Consider the following 16,838-nt stretch of genomic DNA (forward strand, 5'->3'; position numbering starts at 1 on the left):
TATCATGCAATAAACATACGGACACAAACAAAATGTATTACGCTTAGTACTTACAATATAGAGCTATGTATAAACATCCCTAACTTACCCATATGAAAAAAAAATATTACTATTCGGCTGTAGTTGATATTTTTTAGGCCTCAGTACTCTTACCATGAGTTTTTACGTTTCGACAAATATGACTGTTTTTGTATTTGTTTACGTATTGGCCCATACAATTTCCAAGTTCTGATATAATCCGCTAGGGGCGCTGATTGGAAATAGTATGGGCAAATACGTAAACAAATACAAAACAGTCAAAACGTAAAAACTCATGGTAAGGGTACAGGGCCTATTAACACCTTAGCTTTGGGACATATTATAATTACAGCTAGCAATTTTACTTCGTATCAAGTAACCCATCGTGTGCACGTCAAAAATATTTAAAAACATCAGATACATATTTTTTAAAGTTACATTTTTTCGGAAACACTAGAAATGTACCCCTTTCTCCCCCCAAAGTGCAGGCGGGTGCATGACGCGTGACGAAATAATAAAAAGACCGCGCGCGCCAAACACATCGCATTCAGTCGCGTCTGCCGCGCATAAAAAGTAACAGATAAAAAAACTTTATTTTGAACACAGATTATAAAAGCCACGAAAACGTTGCGTTCAAGTGAAGTGTCCATCGTAGAGAGTTTGGCGTGCGAGTTGATTTTTCAATTCAGAGGTGAATATTTTTTTTATTTTACGCTTTCGAAACGGGACTGTGCAGTGATTAACGGTGTGCAAAATTTGTTTTGTCGTGTCGAATTTTGTGGTAACTTTTGTTTTGACTTTAAAATAATTCGTTTTAATAATTGCGTTCTGAATTTCAAAGATTAGAAATAATTGATAACTTGTATATAAAATAATTAATTATATACAAACAAGTATTATATAAAATTTTACTATATTAAAAACTAGAAATATAACTATTATTAATATAGTGATGTTCCATTTATAATATTTAACTATTATTTCCTAAGTAATAAAAAAAGTGCATATAACTTTTGACAACCAAAATTTTAAAAGCAAAACTATTTTATTAAAAAGAAAAACATCTTACCGCACACTTTCATGTAGCGTCAAATTAGAAAAACGTTAGAATGTGGTTATAAAAAGTTAACCGCAATATAACGTGTTATTAACTGTTCCAGTCAATTTTGTGTCCAAAAAAGTGTTCATACAATTACGTACTTATAACGTAAAACAAAAAATAGAGTAAGAAAGAATGCGTATTATTATTTCTTATTTTTTTAGGCTTTATTAGAATTATTATCAAAGATTTGACATCTTATTTCACATCCCATAAAGGCTGTAATTTTAGTTACATATTAATTATGAAGGCTTAATGAGTTTTTTTTTATTTAATTTTAAGAAAAAAAAATAGTTTGATGTTACGAACATGCATATGTTCTCGATAGACTCATATGATCTATTGTAACTATTATTATTACGAGAAAGCACTATCTGCCTCTTAATTATCTTAATTACCTATTCTGCCTCCAACGATCTTCCTTCATCATCATCATCAACAACCCATTATTGTCCCACTGCTGGGCACGGGTCTCCTCTCAGACTGAGAAGGATTAGGCCATAGTCCACCGCGCTGTCCAAGTGCGTATTGGTAGACTTCACATATCTTTGAGATTATTTTTTAAAAATCTCTCAGGTATGCAGGTTTCCTCACGATGTTTTCCTTCACCGTTTTAGCAAGTGATAATTAATTACTAATACGCACATAATTTCAAAAAATCAGAGGTGCGTGCCTGTGATTTCAACCTCGGACCCCTCGAATCTCTCTTAGCACCCTTCAAACCATAACAAATCAGCGGATGGGCAGACAGGTATGTCTTATTAGAAATAAATAAAAAAGTTCTCATTCTACTTGGTAACTTAAAAAACTGTCTATATTATTAAACGGCTATTAGATTGTGTTCGAAATTACGACATTCTCTTTTCAAATCAATTCAAAATTAATATCGGATTCACGCTTTTAATTTTTTGTCCAATTTCTTGACAAAATGAGATATAAAGTGGTGTAACGACAGATATCCGAGAATGACTCACTGGTCTCACTGGTCATTGACCTTGGAGAAATTGCATCTTAGTGTGGCCAGACGAGATATGCAAGTTGCAATTTATGCGGTGCTTTCGAAGTATCGTGTATATTACTTACCAAGACGGGATAGTAAGACTTTTACCTGTTAGATTTGCATTTTTTTATTATTATTTAGTAAATTATGAGCGTATAAAAAATATTGTCGGGTATAACGATGAAGGAAAGTGTCGTGTCCAAATACTGTAGAATCAAATAAGTATAATGTTCTGAAAATTGTGTAATGACCCATCCGCATGAAAATATATTTGACATAAGTCTAAATGGAATGAAATTTTGATGAAAAACTCTTGTTTACTTCACAATACTACATAAAGAACCTACATGAAAGGTAAAACAAAATCAAATAATCTTAACAGCACTATAAATATTTTGTAAACTTTTCTTCAAATAACTTATTAAACTATACGCCTTAGACTTCTTACCTACTTTAATACTTTTATAAAGACTTTTAAATCAATAAAGCTCTAAATTTCCATCATATTTGCAAAGTGAATTAAAATACTGATAAACACACATGGCCAAAACGAACAACAGGATATGGGTAGCCACCGAATACCAAAATATAAACAGTTAGCCGTGAATCATCACTCCATTTTTAAACGTTGACAAAAATGGATTCGGTAATCGTGACAGTATTTTATAATTGTCAGTGCCAGTGACAGTAACGTGACTGTGATCAGAAATAAGATAGAGCTCCAATTTTGTGGTAGAACGCCTAAACGACTTCAAAGGTACTACCGCCACACACCTATTTCTGCCTTCCAACTAAATTGACAGCGCTGCTGTGTTTTAGTTACTTAGAGAGACTTATACGTAAAATATATCCTATAGATATAATAAATATAATTATAATTCTTTTGCAATATCAAAGTAGCAAACGAACATGCAGTCCACCTGACGGTAAGTGGGTAATTCCGCTCATGGGCATCAGTAAATAACCTCAGATGATATTAGATTCTTATCTGATCGGCCACAGATGCACCGCCATGCCTGAGGACTAAGCTGGGATTTCTCAGAAAGTTACCCTTACCACGCCCTTCAAACCATAACACAACAGCGCTTAACACTGCTGTTATTACACAGAAATAAATATGGCTGTGGTGCCACTGAAGTCGACTAACTAAGGGTTTCACCACCTTCTAATTTAGCAATAATACGACAAGATTCCCAATTTTAATTATGCTTTTTGACTTAAAAGTAGACATATTATTTAATAGTCATCAAAGATGCACTTGTAATACATAAATCACCTATATTGCTTTTTTAAGATTTATTTTATTTTTATTTTTATTTTACCGTTTGGTCTAGCATCCTGTAGCATCTATACTTCCTACTTGCTTAACCCACGCATTGAACCGGTAACTATACCGGTCTGACAAGCCGAGGGTTCCGAGTTCAACCCCGTTGGACATTATAAAAAAAGAATTCATATTTCTGTTCTTAGTTTGAGTGTTTATGTTGTTTATAGCGACCTATATCCTAGAGTATAGATTACAGTGAGGAGGATTACAGAGAGAAGCTATGATTGTAGGAAAACTAATAAATAATAATAACTTATCAATTATTAACATAGATTAGTAAATATCACTCATTCCTAACAAGAAAATGTACCCAATTTTGAGAATTGAAATAGTTGCGTAAAAAAGTTTTTCCACGTCTCCGCGCTAAAATGTCCCTAAAATATTTGAAATAATTATTTATTTATTACGAAAATTACGTAATTATTACGTAAATTAGTTATTTATTCGTAAATTTTATGTAATAATGTTTTTATTTGGCAAGGATTCAAAAAAATAACTTACTAAAATAAGCCGTTTGTGGCTTCATTCAATTTCAAGGCGGCGAAGTATCTTTACTAATCTATGATTATTAAATATTGGTCGGGTTTGGCTACAATGGTGCCTTAAAATGATGGGTGGATGATTAGTTGTAGAACCCTTTATTGTTCGACTCCGGAGGCACTATTACATCTATTTCTGCTGAATAAAAATAGTGTTAAGCGTTGCTTTTGTAAGAGATACATCCTTATCTGAGGTATTATAAGATAGTTCTCAATCGCAACGTAACTTTGGCCAATCCCTAGAAGTATTCTAATCTTATTTGAGGTAATTACAGATGTCCATGGGCGCCAATAGCCACTTAGAATCAGGTAAAATTCAATATTAAAAACTAAAAAATATTATAAAAACGAAACCAGACTGCTTACTTCCACTTTTACGCCGTTTGGGCTGTAGGGTGTGCCCAAGAATGAATCATACATACATATATACGTGTATACATACATATATATGTAAGATAATAAGCTAAGACTTCCGCCGTGAAAAAATACTTAACGGTGATCTGCAGCGAGCAACGAAGGCAGACTAGATTTTTTAGTCGGTACAGGTTGTACCAAGCCAAACACGACATATAGGATCCAAGACATCTAGACCCTATGATACGTAATTGTATTTTTCCCCTCAGAAAAAAACATACGAACATACATGCATACATACGCTCGAAACAATGGTCTTTTAGAAATTAATGTATCACCTAAAATAGGATTAGTTGTTGAACTATTGCGTTAACTCTTACCGTATTACTCGGCTTCCTTGCGGTTTATTGCACATATTATACATCTGCAGTTATTTCGCGGAGACCCACTTTACCGTGGACCAGTTGCATTCTTTATTGACGGCCGCTAATGGCGCATTTACATAGTCGACGAATGTTTTATTATTAGGAGCAACGTTTCCGACTTTCGCAAAACGTTGATTATTTTGTGACGTTTATTGCTTTCAATTTCGCAAGTTTCATTCAATTCTAATTGATATTGATTGAATCGCATGTCATCTTTAGAGTTTTTCAATCATTAATAGTCTGTTTATCGGAGTGTAATATTACATTATTATAGTACATACAGCTTATTATTTAGAGAAAGAATATTCGGTACTAATAACAAAAAACAATTCTTAGAAACGGTTGGACCAATTCTGACGCGATTTTCACTGGCAGTTAACTACATTATAGGGATTACTCCCTAATTTACATTAGCCTTATTTTAGAAAAATAATTAGGATTCCACGAAAAAAAATAAAACTCATGAAATTTCTGAATAATCACGCTTTTAAACGTTGAAACCGCGGGGAAGAGCTCGGTTATTAAATTATATGCCAATGTTCGGGTTCGCTCGCTTCCTAACCAGCGGGAGTGTGGAGGCGTACCACAAATAACGTAGAACTAGTTGCCGTGTTCCTGTATCATTAAGAGAGAGTATAAGTAGCGGTACAGACGCAGTTATTGCGGGGAAAGCAGTCTTAAGATCAGATGATTATAAATATCTGGAGCACTAGCCTGCAGTTTTGGTTAGGAAAGTTGCGAATTAAATCACGTTGTTATCTGAATTACTAGGTCTTAGTAGTGCTAGATTGTATGAGATTAATTTGGAAATTGTTTTAATGTTCAAAGTTATATCTGTAACGCGTATGTATGTATTTTTTTATATTCAAGTGTCTCCCAGTAAATGTATGTCTGTGTTCAAATAGGTATATATAGTTTTGTGTATTTGTAATTTTCTAAACACATATTTTTATTATTATTTTATATTCTTTAACATAAGGGTTGTAAGGAATTTATCGCTCTTCGACATGGTCACCTTATTTCATTTATCTACAATGCTCAATGCATACAAAACAATTTTTTTGTTTGTCTTTGTTACTCATAATATTGGTAACAGATGAATCAAATTTAACTTCCCATACATAGAGATCCATTGAAAGAATTTAGAAAAGTAGGCGTGCATATAGATGAAGTCTTGCCTGGAATCGGGATATTTTATGTTAAAAAAGTGAATTTACCTTAACTGGATCATCAGCTAACTTTTGATGTGAAACATCTAATTGTGCTGGTCAGAGTGGCTGTTGGCGTGGCGACGTGTTCTTCATGCACATTTTCTGTAAAATAGTTTCAATATTACACTTTTGTCAGTCTCGTGATGACTAAACTTTTTATATTAATTTTACCTTAAAAAAGTCTTCCAAATCTTTAACTTGCGCAGTTAAGAATTTTTTATACTAACCAAGCTTAATAACTGGAATTACCCTCACGTATTTTGAAACAAGTCTTTACATTCCGACTATTCATAGCTAAATAGAAATACCCACTTTTTGCTAATGATACTGTCATGGTCATCACGTAAAATGATCATTATTTCTTACTTAATGATACGTAAGACATGCCTATTTAGTTATATTGTCAACAGCTGAATAAGTTATAATGATTCTTAGGTCATTCACTGTCTGAATTTTACAAGGACAAAAATGATACAAAATTACATTAAAATAAAACAATTTTAAAAGAAAAATGTAGGACAACTTTTTTATAAGCAGACGAGCATGTAGTCCAATTATTGATGGTAACTACTGCCGTCCATGGAAATCTATAATTAAGCTCAGATAAGATTAGATACCTTTTAATATAATATAGGACTAGCAGACGAGCATGCAGTCCACCTGATGGTAAGTGGTTACTGCTCCCCATGAACATCTGTAATCAACCCCAGATAAGATAAGTTCATACTTTAGGTCGGCCTCAAATGCGCCGCTACCATTGATGACTAAGCTGGAATGCCTCGGAAAAGTATGTCTACCTTATCGCACCCTTCAAACCAGAACACAACAGCCTTAACACTGTTGTTATTAAAATAGGTGTGACGGTGGTGCCGCTGGATTTGTACTAGAGGTGGTAAACCACCTTTGAAACTACATACGCATTCATAGCAATGATATTGTGCTTGTTCGAGTTTACCTTGGAAAGGTTCCTAGGTTTAATTCTTAGCAACAAAAGTGTGTTAAATATAAACATTTATTCAACGTTAAGACACTAAATAAATTTACTTGTATTTGTATCTGTATCTGTTATTTGTCGATGACACACACAGGCAATTCTAATATTTATTTAACTAAGTCTATATTTACTTACCTTTAGTCTTAGTATCCTAGTACCCTAGTTTATGTTTATTTTGATCTAAACTATCGCTTTGGTGATACACCAAAATCATGTCTTTAAAGACAATATTACTAACGCCTGTTACCAATAATTAATCTATCCAATTTTTGCCTTCCAAAGATCAAAATTTGACAACGTCTTTTATGAAAATAGATGGATTATTAAGATCAGGCGTAAGCATAGATATATTATCCTACAAGTATAATATATCTATGGGCGTAAAATACCGAAATATTCTTGTAATGTAGTGACATCTATTAGCCTTGCTTTGAACTAATTGTTGGGATCTTTCGCTCGTCTCAGAATGGTCTGTTACACAATCTCAATTTTAGTTGGCCTGGTGCTCAACAGATGGCGGTTATTACGAAAGTTTCATAATAACAATGCTTTCAGTACAATACAATACAATTTCAGTACAATAAAATTTAAATTAGAACTTATAACTAAAGTGTTATTTTGTGTTGTACGATTAGAAATATTTCACTTAGGTGCGCCTAGTACGTAAAAAGTACAAGTTTTTACAAGGAATTTATTGAAGGAAAACGTAAATTCCTCAATTTTCATTCATAGTCAATGCTTACAGGAAACAGTGGCCCTAGTCATCATACCAGGATGTTGACTACCACAATAATTGTCCAAGTGCGAGCGACTTGCTCACGGATTGTTTCATACCACCAATTATTTTTTTGTATTTGTTACCATAGCAGCCAATGGAGTAAATGCATAGTGAAAATCTGACCTGTCTACGTATTACGGGTAGATACGGTAAAAAAACGCTTGTAAATAGCGGTTTCTTGTATGGCGATTCACTCTTATTTTTATTTTAACCTTTATTATTTTTAGTATTTATTATAGCGGCCATCGTCATGCATAGGTACCTACACTGTGAAAAGTTAAAGTGTATATTTATTAGGGTTAAAGAGATAGAGCCTTTCCACAGACGGACAGCGGAGGCTTAATAATATGGTAATTGGTACCATTTTTACCCTTTGGGTACGGAACCCTACTTCATACACACATTAAGAAATCATAGAACTGTTGCTCAACGTCACAGCAACGTGATTTCAAAACCTCAATTAGGGGCCTTGGTAATGTGTGCCTACATCTTTGTACAGTGCGTATACGCATGTCGAGACTTTGATTTTTTCTACACTACGTATGAGGCCAGAATAACATATGCCGGTGCCAAAATGGTATTTATGGATTCTTTATTTATTTGTATAGTAAAGGAGTATTTAGTGCGACTGATGGTAAGTAGCCACTGCCATCCACTGACATTGGACAATTCGAGATAAGATTAGAGTCTAAGACTCTAATCTTATCGGGTTGTCAACAGTCGGAAGGTGGTAGAACCCTTTATGGTTCGACTCCCGCGGCACCACCGCCACACCTATTTCTACCTAATAACAGCAGTGTTAGGTGCTGCTGTGTTCCGGTTTGAAGGGTGTGGTAAGGGAGACAGACTTTTCCGAGGCGTTCCAGCTTAGTCCTCAGGGGTAGCGGCGCATCTGTGGCCGACCTCAGGTAGGAATATCTAATCCTGTCTGGGGTTGATTACAGATGTACATGGGCGGCAGTAGCCACTTACCATCAGGTGGACTGCATGCTCGTCTGCTACTCTCATATTATAAAAAAAAAAAAAAAAAAAAAGATACGATACTACCTATGAGGACTAAGTTGGAACGTCTTGAATAAATATCACAAAACATCAAAACAGAACACAGAAGCGCTTAATATACGTGTGGCGGTGTCGCCACTTACCGCATAGGGTTCTACTAAGTCTAAAGCGTCATTGTCCATTTTGCGGATGATGATGGATTTGCAATAAACCTACCATTCAGAAATAGTTACATGCCCATGAAAGATAACTTCAACAGTATATAAATTATGGTATTTTCATTCAAATTACATACATGTACGAAGTTTCACTTCGAAATGACACTTCAAAGTAAGTAAAAATTGACTTAATAAATTATATTACTTTGTTTGCTAGTTAGTTACTTCATTGTTTTTTTTACAAGTGAAGAATGATATTTTTAAGTGTGTAACTAGGAAATAATGTGATTTAGTACTGCCTGACACGTTGTGAGTCGGTAGAAACCGTAATTTAAATGAAAACTCGATTATTACGTTTTAGTTGGTTTCAATCCCTTTCATGCAAAAACGGCCTTAACTTTTTTTTTTCAACTTTAAATACTAAGTGTGGTATCTTTTCGAAATCTCTATTAACTGGACATATTTTTTTGCGCAATGTACACTTATAGTCCAGTACATTTTTTTTCACCGCGACGAGTCAAAGTTGATGGAAAAATAGTAAAAAAAATTAAAATCTAAAAATATCCCTATTTTTTTCATGGTTCCTTTACATCTTTTAACCAATTTACATTTCAATATGATAGACCAACTATCTGATAGTATTTAACAGAAAAAATAAACAGTGCATCACCAAATTTGTGCACGCAGTTAACGAAAGAAGATGAAGAGGGCTGAATTTCTCAAAAAATTTAAAACAATTGATAGTGCAAAAACGGTGACACTTTTATCAAGGTATTTTTTTTTTCCCAGAGAGGTCAGACCCTCACCTATGTTCTCCCCAAGTTTGTCGTGGTACTTACGGGACACCCTGTATAAGAATTTTTAGGGTTCTTTAAGGCCCCGCGCAAGTACAACATTCTAAGAAATGTAACTTACTGATTACCGAAGACCGAACATAAATTTTGGGCCTGTCTAATCTACTTACGTGTTTACCACTGGCTGCATAATCAACGTTTTTAAGTTCCATTCCGTATGTTATTATGTCTATAATGGGTACAAAAAAATTAAATTCGGCGTAAGTAACCCAAACGTTACATGCCCGAGATCACCGGCGGAACGGTTTTCGTGCGGAGTTTAGTTTTCAGCTAACTTTCACCGTGACGGACTTTCGCCGAACCTTCAGATCTGCTCTGATTGCTTGCGTATTGCGATATAGTTTCGAAAGAACTAAAACACTTCTATTGTGTAATTGGTGGTGTCTGTTCGTTGTCTTTTTTTTTTAATATTTAACCTAACGATAAGGCAGACGGGCTACCTGGTGGAAAGCAGTCACCGTCGCCTATGGACATTTGCAACACCAGAGGAGTCGCCAATGCATCGCCGGCTTTGAAGGAGAGCTCTTTTTACACCCCTCTTGAAGAGCCCTATGTCATAGTCCTGAGGGAATACCTCAGGAGGAAGTTCATTCCACATTTTGCACGTGGCACGTGTCTAACATGCTATTGTGATTTGTAACTTAATGTTTTAGTCAGTCTTCTATACTTTATTATTATCAGTATTAATACTGTAGTTTACTTATAACTGTAGCTTAGCTAGGCTGCATCGTAGCGGTCAGAAACTCGACCTCTTAACCAAGAGGTCCTAGGTTTCGAACTCAGGCACGCACTTTTGTTTTTTTTTAATTAGCTGAATCTGTATCAGAAATTAATTATTAGTTGTTTTGACTGCGAAGGAAAACATCGTGATGAGACCTGAGAATTCTTTAATAAATACTCAAAAATGTATGAAGTCTACCAATTCGCATTTGACCAGCGCGGAAGACTAGGGCATAAACCGCTCTCACTCTGAGAGGAGAACTTGCAGCAGAATCACAATAATGGGTTGGCTACCAAGACGACGACTGTAAATTATACTTTATTAATAGCTTTAGTTAATTTTTGTCACCAACAGTCAATCTAGTCCACACTTGATCAATTCATTGGACGCACCCTAATAGATGACCCATAGTTATTATAAGTAGTAAGGATTTATGATGAGAACGATGATCAAAAAATCCTGTTTCCCTCATTTCAGGCCCAAAAGAATCCAACATGACTCTGGAGCAGCCTGCAGGCGAGATGTGGCAGAAGATCCGCGAGGAGCTGAACGAAAACGCTGACACTAAGGATCAGGACCTCGCCCACATTAAAGAATGGTTGAAGAAGGAACCCCATCTACCTGATGAGTTTGGTAAGTTTGGAAGCAAAAATATTTTATTTAAAGTAGATTCGTTTTAACCGCCTACAACTTCGCAAGGTGTCAGAGATTCTTTAGTTAGTTAGTAGAGTTATTCTTTCTTCTAAATGGTAGAGACAGGAATACTTCAGTATAAATATAGGCTATTAACTCTGAGTATCCAAAAAATCAAGAACCTGTAAATTTTGTTACTTAGGCTTTTTAGAAGTTATCGATCACACGTTTTAACAATGTAGGGAAAACTCGTCAGCTATTCCGAAAGTGAGCACCCTCACTTTATCAGTGTGAGTTTTCTTATATTTTGTTACAACTATATAGGTATAGCTGATATAAGCAGAGCTATAGTAATCACTTAATATTAATCAGATAAAACATTTTGCGTCACCAATTCCGCAGATGACCAACGTATCATGACCTTCCTCCGCGGCTGCAAGTTCTCTCTGGAAAAGGCCAAGCGTAAACTGGACATGTACTTCACAATGCGGTCAGCGGTTCCGGAGTTCTTCGACAACCGTGACGTCACCCGCCCTGAGTTGCAGGAAATCTTAAATTTGATGTAAGTGCATCCATTAATTCTTAAGAGTTTACTAATTGAGAAAAATATCATACCCATAATTATAAAATAATTAATCCTCTAAGATTATTTTATATAAATAATAATAAAAGATTCAATAACATCTCCATTCTATATTTTCTCTGACAATCCATTGTACGAGATTTTATTTTCTAAATCAGCGAAATAGCGAAAAAATTCCAAGTCTATGCTCTAAAGAATATAATATCCTTATTTCTTTATTTATAATGCCCTGCTTGATTGCAACCAGCAATTAAATAGATTCCTATAAACATAAAATAATTAAAAAAGTATTGTAATGAAGATATACATTTATTTGAATAATAATTTAAAGTCTATACTTGTACTCTAAGACTCGAAATATGACTCGAAATATGACTGAAATATAACTCGAGACTTGCTATTAGAAAGCATTCATAATTAAGTAATCAAAGATAGATACCATGAGAAAGAAAAAAATATCTTCCTTAGTTCTTCTACTTCACTTGAATAATTATTTTATCTAAACTGTTATTATCTTGTTTTACAGTCAAATGCCACCATTACCGGGTCTGACACCCGAGGGTCGTCGAGTCATTCTTATGAGAGGTAATTATACATTGTTTATTCATACAAAAACATAGCAAACATGTTTACGTAAAATGGTATTTTCCCGAATTGTACTGTAAATGGGTGATGAATAGGTATAGTTGTAAGGTATCAAAACTAATTAGAAGTGTTTTCAAGGGTAGGACACATTCTAGATAATGTTATCCTAAATTGATGGAACACAAAATATCTTGTTCGTCCTCCTTAATTTAAGAGCAATTGGTAAATCAGTAAAGATATTTTTTTCTTCAGAATATATTGAAATTAGGACGAGTACTAGTGGTGTTATAGTCTTAATTTCAACGCAAACAAGTACTAATGACGATAATAAAGTATTTATATCATCAGGATGAGGTTCCATCCACATCAACTTGACCCGTGGCGGTCCTCCACGGTTCGGTTTGCACGGTCATTTCCGCGTACGTGCAAGATGTGGAATGAACTTCCTCCTGAGGTATTCCCTCAGGACTATGACATGGGCTCTTCAAGAGGGGTGTAAAAAGAACTTTCCTTCAAAGCCGGCGATGCATTGGCTACTCCTCTGGTGTTGCAAATGTCCATAGGCGACGGTGACTGCTTTCCATCAGGTAGCCCGTCTGCCTTATCGTTAGGTTAAATATAAAAAAAAATCATCGTAAAATCTTTCAAAACCCATAGATCTATTTGCATATTAAATTTCTAGGTCTGGACAAAGAAGCCCAAACACCCAACGTAGCGGATGCCTTCAAGCTGGCTCTGATGCTTGGTGACGTGAGGCTCGCTGAGGAGAAGGAGGGTGTCGCTGGAGACGTATATATCCTGGACGCGTCAGTAGCCACCCCCACCCACTTCGCCAAGTTCACACCGACGTTAGTCAAGAAGTTCCTAGTTTGTGTTCAGGTTGGTTAAAAATTGTATCTTTAAAATTAAATTTCGAGCTAAGTATGTTTTGTAACCTTAGCTTATACCCTTATATTGTTTGTTATTGAAAGAAAAAACAAGGTTTAAAATTGTTATCGGCTTCTTCTCTGTATCTTAAAATTCGCTGATTTTAACCAAAACCTTCTTGAAGGTCTTCAAATACTTTACAGGAAGTGACTCACAGAGCTTCTGACCCCAAAAATATTATTTAAGGCTTTACTGTAACCACATTCAAGGCCGCGGTTTACAATCTCCTAAATGTGTCGTAGATACAAAAATAATATGGATCACGTGACATGGAGATATTTTTTTTATCCACTGGTTATTTAAAAACAGACTGAATACGTAGGTATATAAATATATATGAATGTGGATATAAAAAATATTAATAATTGGCATCTCATTTCTTATTCCAGGAAGCATATCCCGTTAAGCTGAAGGAAGTGCATGTCATCAACGTTTCACCATTAGTCGATAAGATCATCAACTTCGTGAAGCCCTTCATCAAGGAAAAGATCAGAGATAGGGTAACTATTATATTCTATATTTTGCCATTTAACTTCTAAATTATTCTGTTCTAAATATGCATGTATCTTTCTTTTATTTTAAAATGAGCAATTTGTTATTTAGATATGTACTTGTTCATTGCAGATTATAATTCTGCTGTAGTTTTGGTTACAATTATTTTATGAATATAGAATTATTATTTGGTAATAATAGCTACGTGATCATTGGTATTGATATATTGAGATTGAAAATACTGATAATCTACTTATCATTATCTTGAATGTTACGCAGAAGGAAATCAATAATACATTTTTCTAATTTATGAATTCTGGAACTCTTAAAAGGTAAAAAAAAATTTTCTTTTACAGATCTTCCTCCACACTGACCCCAATGAAGTGTACAAATACGTACCCAAAGAAATGTTGCCCAGTGAGTACGGTGGCAATGCTGGTTCTATGAATGATCTCCATAGTAAGTTCTTCATTTCAGTACTAAAATTTGCATAATAAAATATTATATAACAAATACAATAACATAGTATTCAATACGTATTACAATACCAAGCCAAAGTGCTGTTTTGCATTAAAATTGATAGCCAAGATATTTTAGTGAAATCCTCGTGAAATCATCTTTGTTTTACGTCATAAATACAATGGATTTTTTTAACCTATGAGGACAATAACCATGGAAAAATGTTATCTTAAAACTGATAAGCGTTAAAACAGAAAAATATAAAATTAAATGAAAATTACAATACTTATATTCTTAAATTTAAATTTAATAAACATTTTTTTTGCGGAATGCTCAAGCTTACTTATTGTATTCAAATTATGTTTACAGACTCATGGGTTAAGAAACTAGAAGAGTACAAGGACTGGTTCGCGGAACAGGAGAACTACAAAGCAAACGAGGCTCTCAGGCCCGGAAAGCCTACAAACTACGATGAGCTCTTCGGCATCGACGGCTCTTTCCGTCAACTTGTCATTGACTAAGTCTCAATCTAGATTAAATTTAGAAGCCACTCTATCAAGTTCCAAAGGCATACGATTATTACTAAATTTATTATTACCTGCGTTAGAATGTAATAGATATGGACGTATTTTGCTAAGAAAATTTGACCCCAAGTAAACATATTTTAGTAGCGTCTGATAAAATATAATCTTGAGTTATTTCAAATCTAGCTCGATTCAAAATACTTATGATAAAAAGTATCACTGTAAAAGGCAAATATCATGAGTGTAAAAAACAGATTGATTCTAACACCAACTCAACATTTTAAATTGAAATTGTTAAGTAACAATGATTGATAAGTTTCACAAAATACTATGCGGGCCAGTACGATTTCAAAAACGACTCATTAATGCGATTTCAATGTACTTAGATTGTACTTTATCATGTATTGCAATTATAATATTATTGACTACGTGAATATATTTAGGGTTAAATTCTTCTACATCTATATCTATTGCATCCTTTTGGTTATAATTTTATATTTCTTTAACATCATTACCAACTTGATCGGGTACTTCACGCGTCTTTCCTGTCGCTTCGGTTACCGTCACTGTATTATTTTTAATTATTTAGCTAATTATACCAAATGTTTTTGATCAGCCAAAGTCTCAGATGATTGTTGATGGTTGAAGACATATTTGTTTATTGTTAGAGGATTTTTAATAAATAATTATCTTTTTCTAATCTGTTTGTTTTTCTTAGAGTAAGCAAAAAAAATATATAAGTGAAAGCAATTAATATTTTATTTATAAGTAGTAGAAAACAGACACAGTTAAGTGATTTTCAAAGAGTCAATCTTGGTCTACTCATACTACTTAATCTCAAAAAATATTAATATGTGTCTGTGGTCACAGAACAAAATAATAAAATGTAAAAAAGAATTCACATTAAAATAAGATATGAGCAGGAAAGAGAAAATTGAAAAAGTAGAAAACGGAAGTATTAATCTTCAAAGGTAGCAACAGATCCGTAATCAACTTGAGGTCGGATTTGTGAAAAACAGTTGCCATTAAGAGACTAGAATTCTCGTGCCACTAACTACGTCATTACCTCCACCAGTTTACACGTGAGTCGACCATCCTAATTCTCAGAAGTGGAATAGCATCTATGATCAACTTCACATACAACATATGTGGAATTATTCAGAAATAACCATAGGCGACAGTGACCGTAAACTCGGACCGTAAACATTGGACTGTAAACTCGGCGAGTTGTGACAGTGACAATGATAATGAAAAAAACAAAAATCCGTTTTCTACGTCTTTTCTAAGTCTTTTAAAGAAAACTGCATTCGTGATTCCGATCAAAAATATCAGCCATTAGTAATTAGTCAATATGAATCACATCAATCACTATTGCGCCAATATCAATCAGAGCGAAGCAAAACATTCGCAAGAGGACGTTGATTCAATTTGCAATCACTTTTGGAGTTCCCATTATAAATATTGGTGTATCGTAAACCCTCTGCATATTTAAGTCTCAGTAGTTTTGTTTATGGAACGAATTATGAATTTGTTGATTTGAATTAAGATTGCTGATAATGAATTAATTACGAAATTACGAAAATTTCCTTTTCAACCATTAAATTGTTGTTATTAAGTAGTGCAATGCAAATAATTGCGACTAGGATGTTGTTATCCTGAGCCGAATGACCCAAATGATATCATTCGGGTGATTTTTAAAACATCTTCGTCTACCCACTGTCCTACTGCTAGAGTGTAGCCTAGTGTAGTGTAGTCTAGAGTTTAGACCAGAGTCTACCACGATGTAAAAGTATGTTGACAGACCTAAAAACTTTTCCAAAACCTCTCAGGCCTGTTGGTATACTCACAATGATTTCCTTCACCGTTAAAGTAGGCGATAATTCATTTGTATAAGCACATAAATTTCATAAATTTCGGGATTCGGGCCTCGGACATCCCGTGTTTCAATTCACTGAGCAATAACTGCTTGATGGTGGTGGAACCCTTTGTGGTTCGACTCCGGCGGTACCACCGCCACACCTATTTCTACAGGTGTACAATTAGGTACTAACAACAGCAGTGTTAGGCGCTGCTATGTTCCGGTTTGAAGGGTGTGGTAAGGAAGACAGACTTTTCCGAGGCGTTCCAGCTTAGTCCTCAGGGGTAGCGGCGCGTC

At 34.5% G+C, this 16,838-nt stretch overlaps 1 protein-coding gene across 1 annotated transcript; it reads left to right on the plus strand.

Annotated features, from left to right (window-relative positions):
• The first annotated feature begins 548 nt into the window (after positions 1–548).
• LOC140746132 (retinol-binding protein pinta-like) lies at positions 549–15,383 on the plus strand. The gene is made up of 8 exons (XM_073078149.1): positions 549–709; positions 10,958–11,113; positions 11,516–11,675; positions 12,223–12,281; positions 12,964–13,160; positions 13,598–13,708; positions 14,057–14,159; positions 14,529–15,383. The coding sequence occupies exons 2-8, from the start codon at positions 10,975–10,977 to the stop codon at positions 14,678–14,680; spliced, it is 921 nt and encodes a 306-aa protein (XP_072934250.1). The 5' UTR covers positions 549–709; positions 10,958–10,974; the 3' UTR covers positions 14,681–15,383.
• The last annotated feature ends 1,455 nt before the right edge of the window (positions 15,384–16,838 follow it).

This window comes from Epargyreus clarus, unplaced genomic scaffold, assembly GCF_041222505.1.
Source record: "Epargyreus clarus isolate Ecla_fem2 unplaced genomic scaffold, WU_Ecla_fem_2.2 ptg000012l, whole genome shotgun sequence".
In the NCBI taxonomy this organism is placed as follows: domain Eukaryota; kingdom Metazoa; phylum Arthropoda; class Insecta; order Lepidoptera; family Hesperiidae; genus Epargyreus; species Epargyreus clarus.

Coding starts and splice junctions, on each gene's coding strand:
- LOC140746132 (XM_073078149.1), top strand. CDS start 10,975: ATGACTCTGGAGCAGCCTGCAGGCGAGATGTGGCAGAAGATCCGCGAG. Junction 11,114..11,515: donor CCATCTACCTGATGAGTTTG/GTAAGTTTGGAA, acceptor CCAATTCCGCAG/ATGACCAACGTATCATGACC. Junction 11,676..12,222: donor CAGGAAATCTTAAATTTGAT/GTAAGTGCATCC, acceptor CTTGTTTTACAG/TCAAATGCCACCATTACCGG.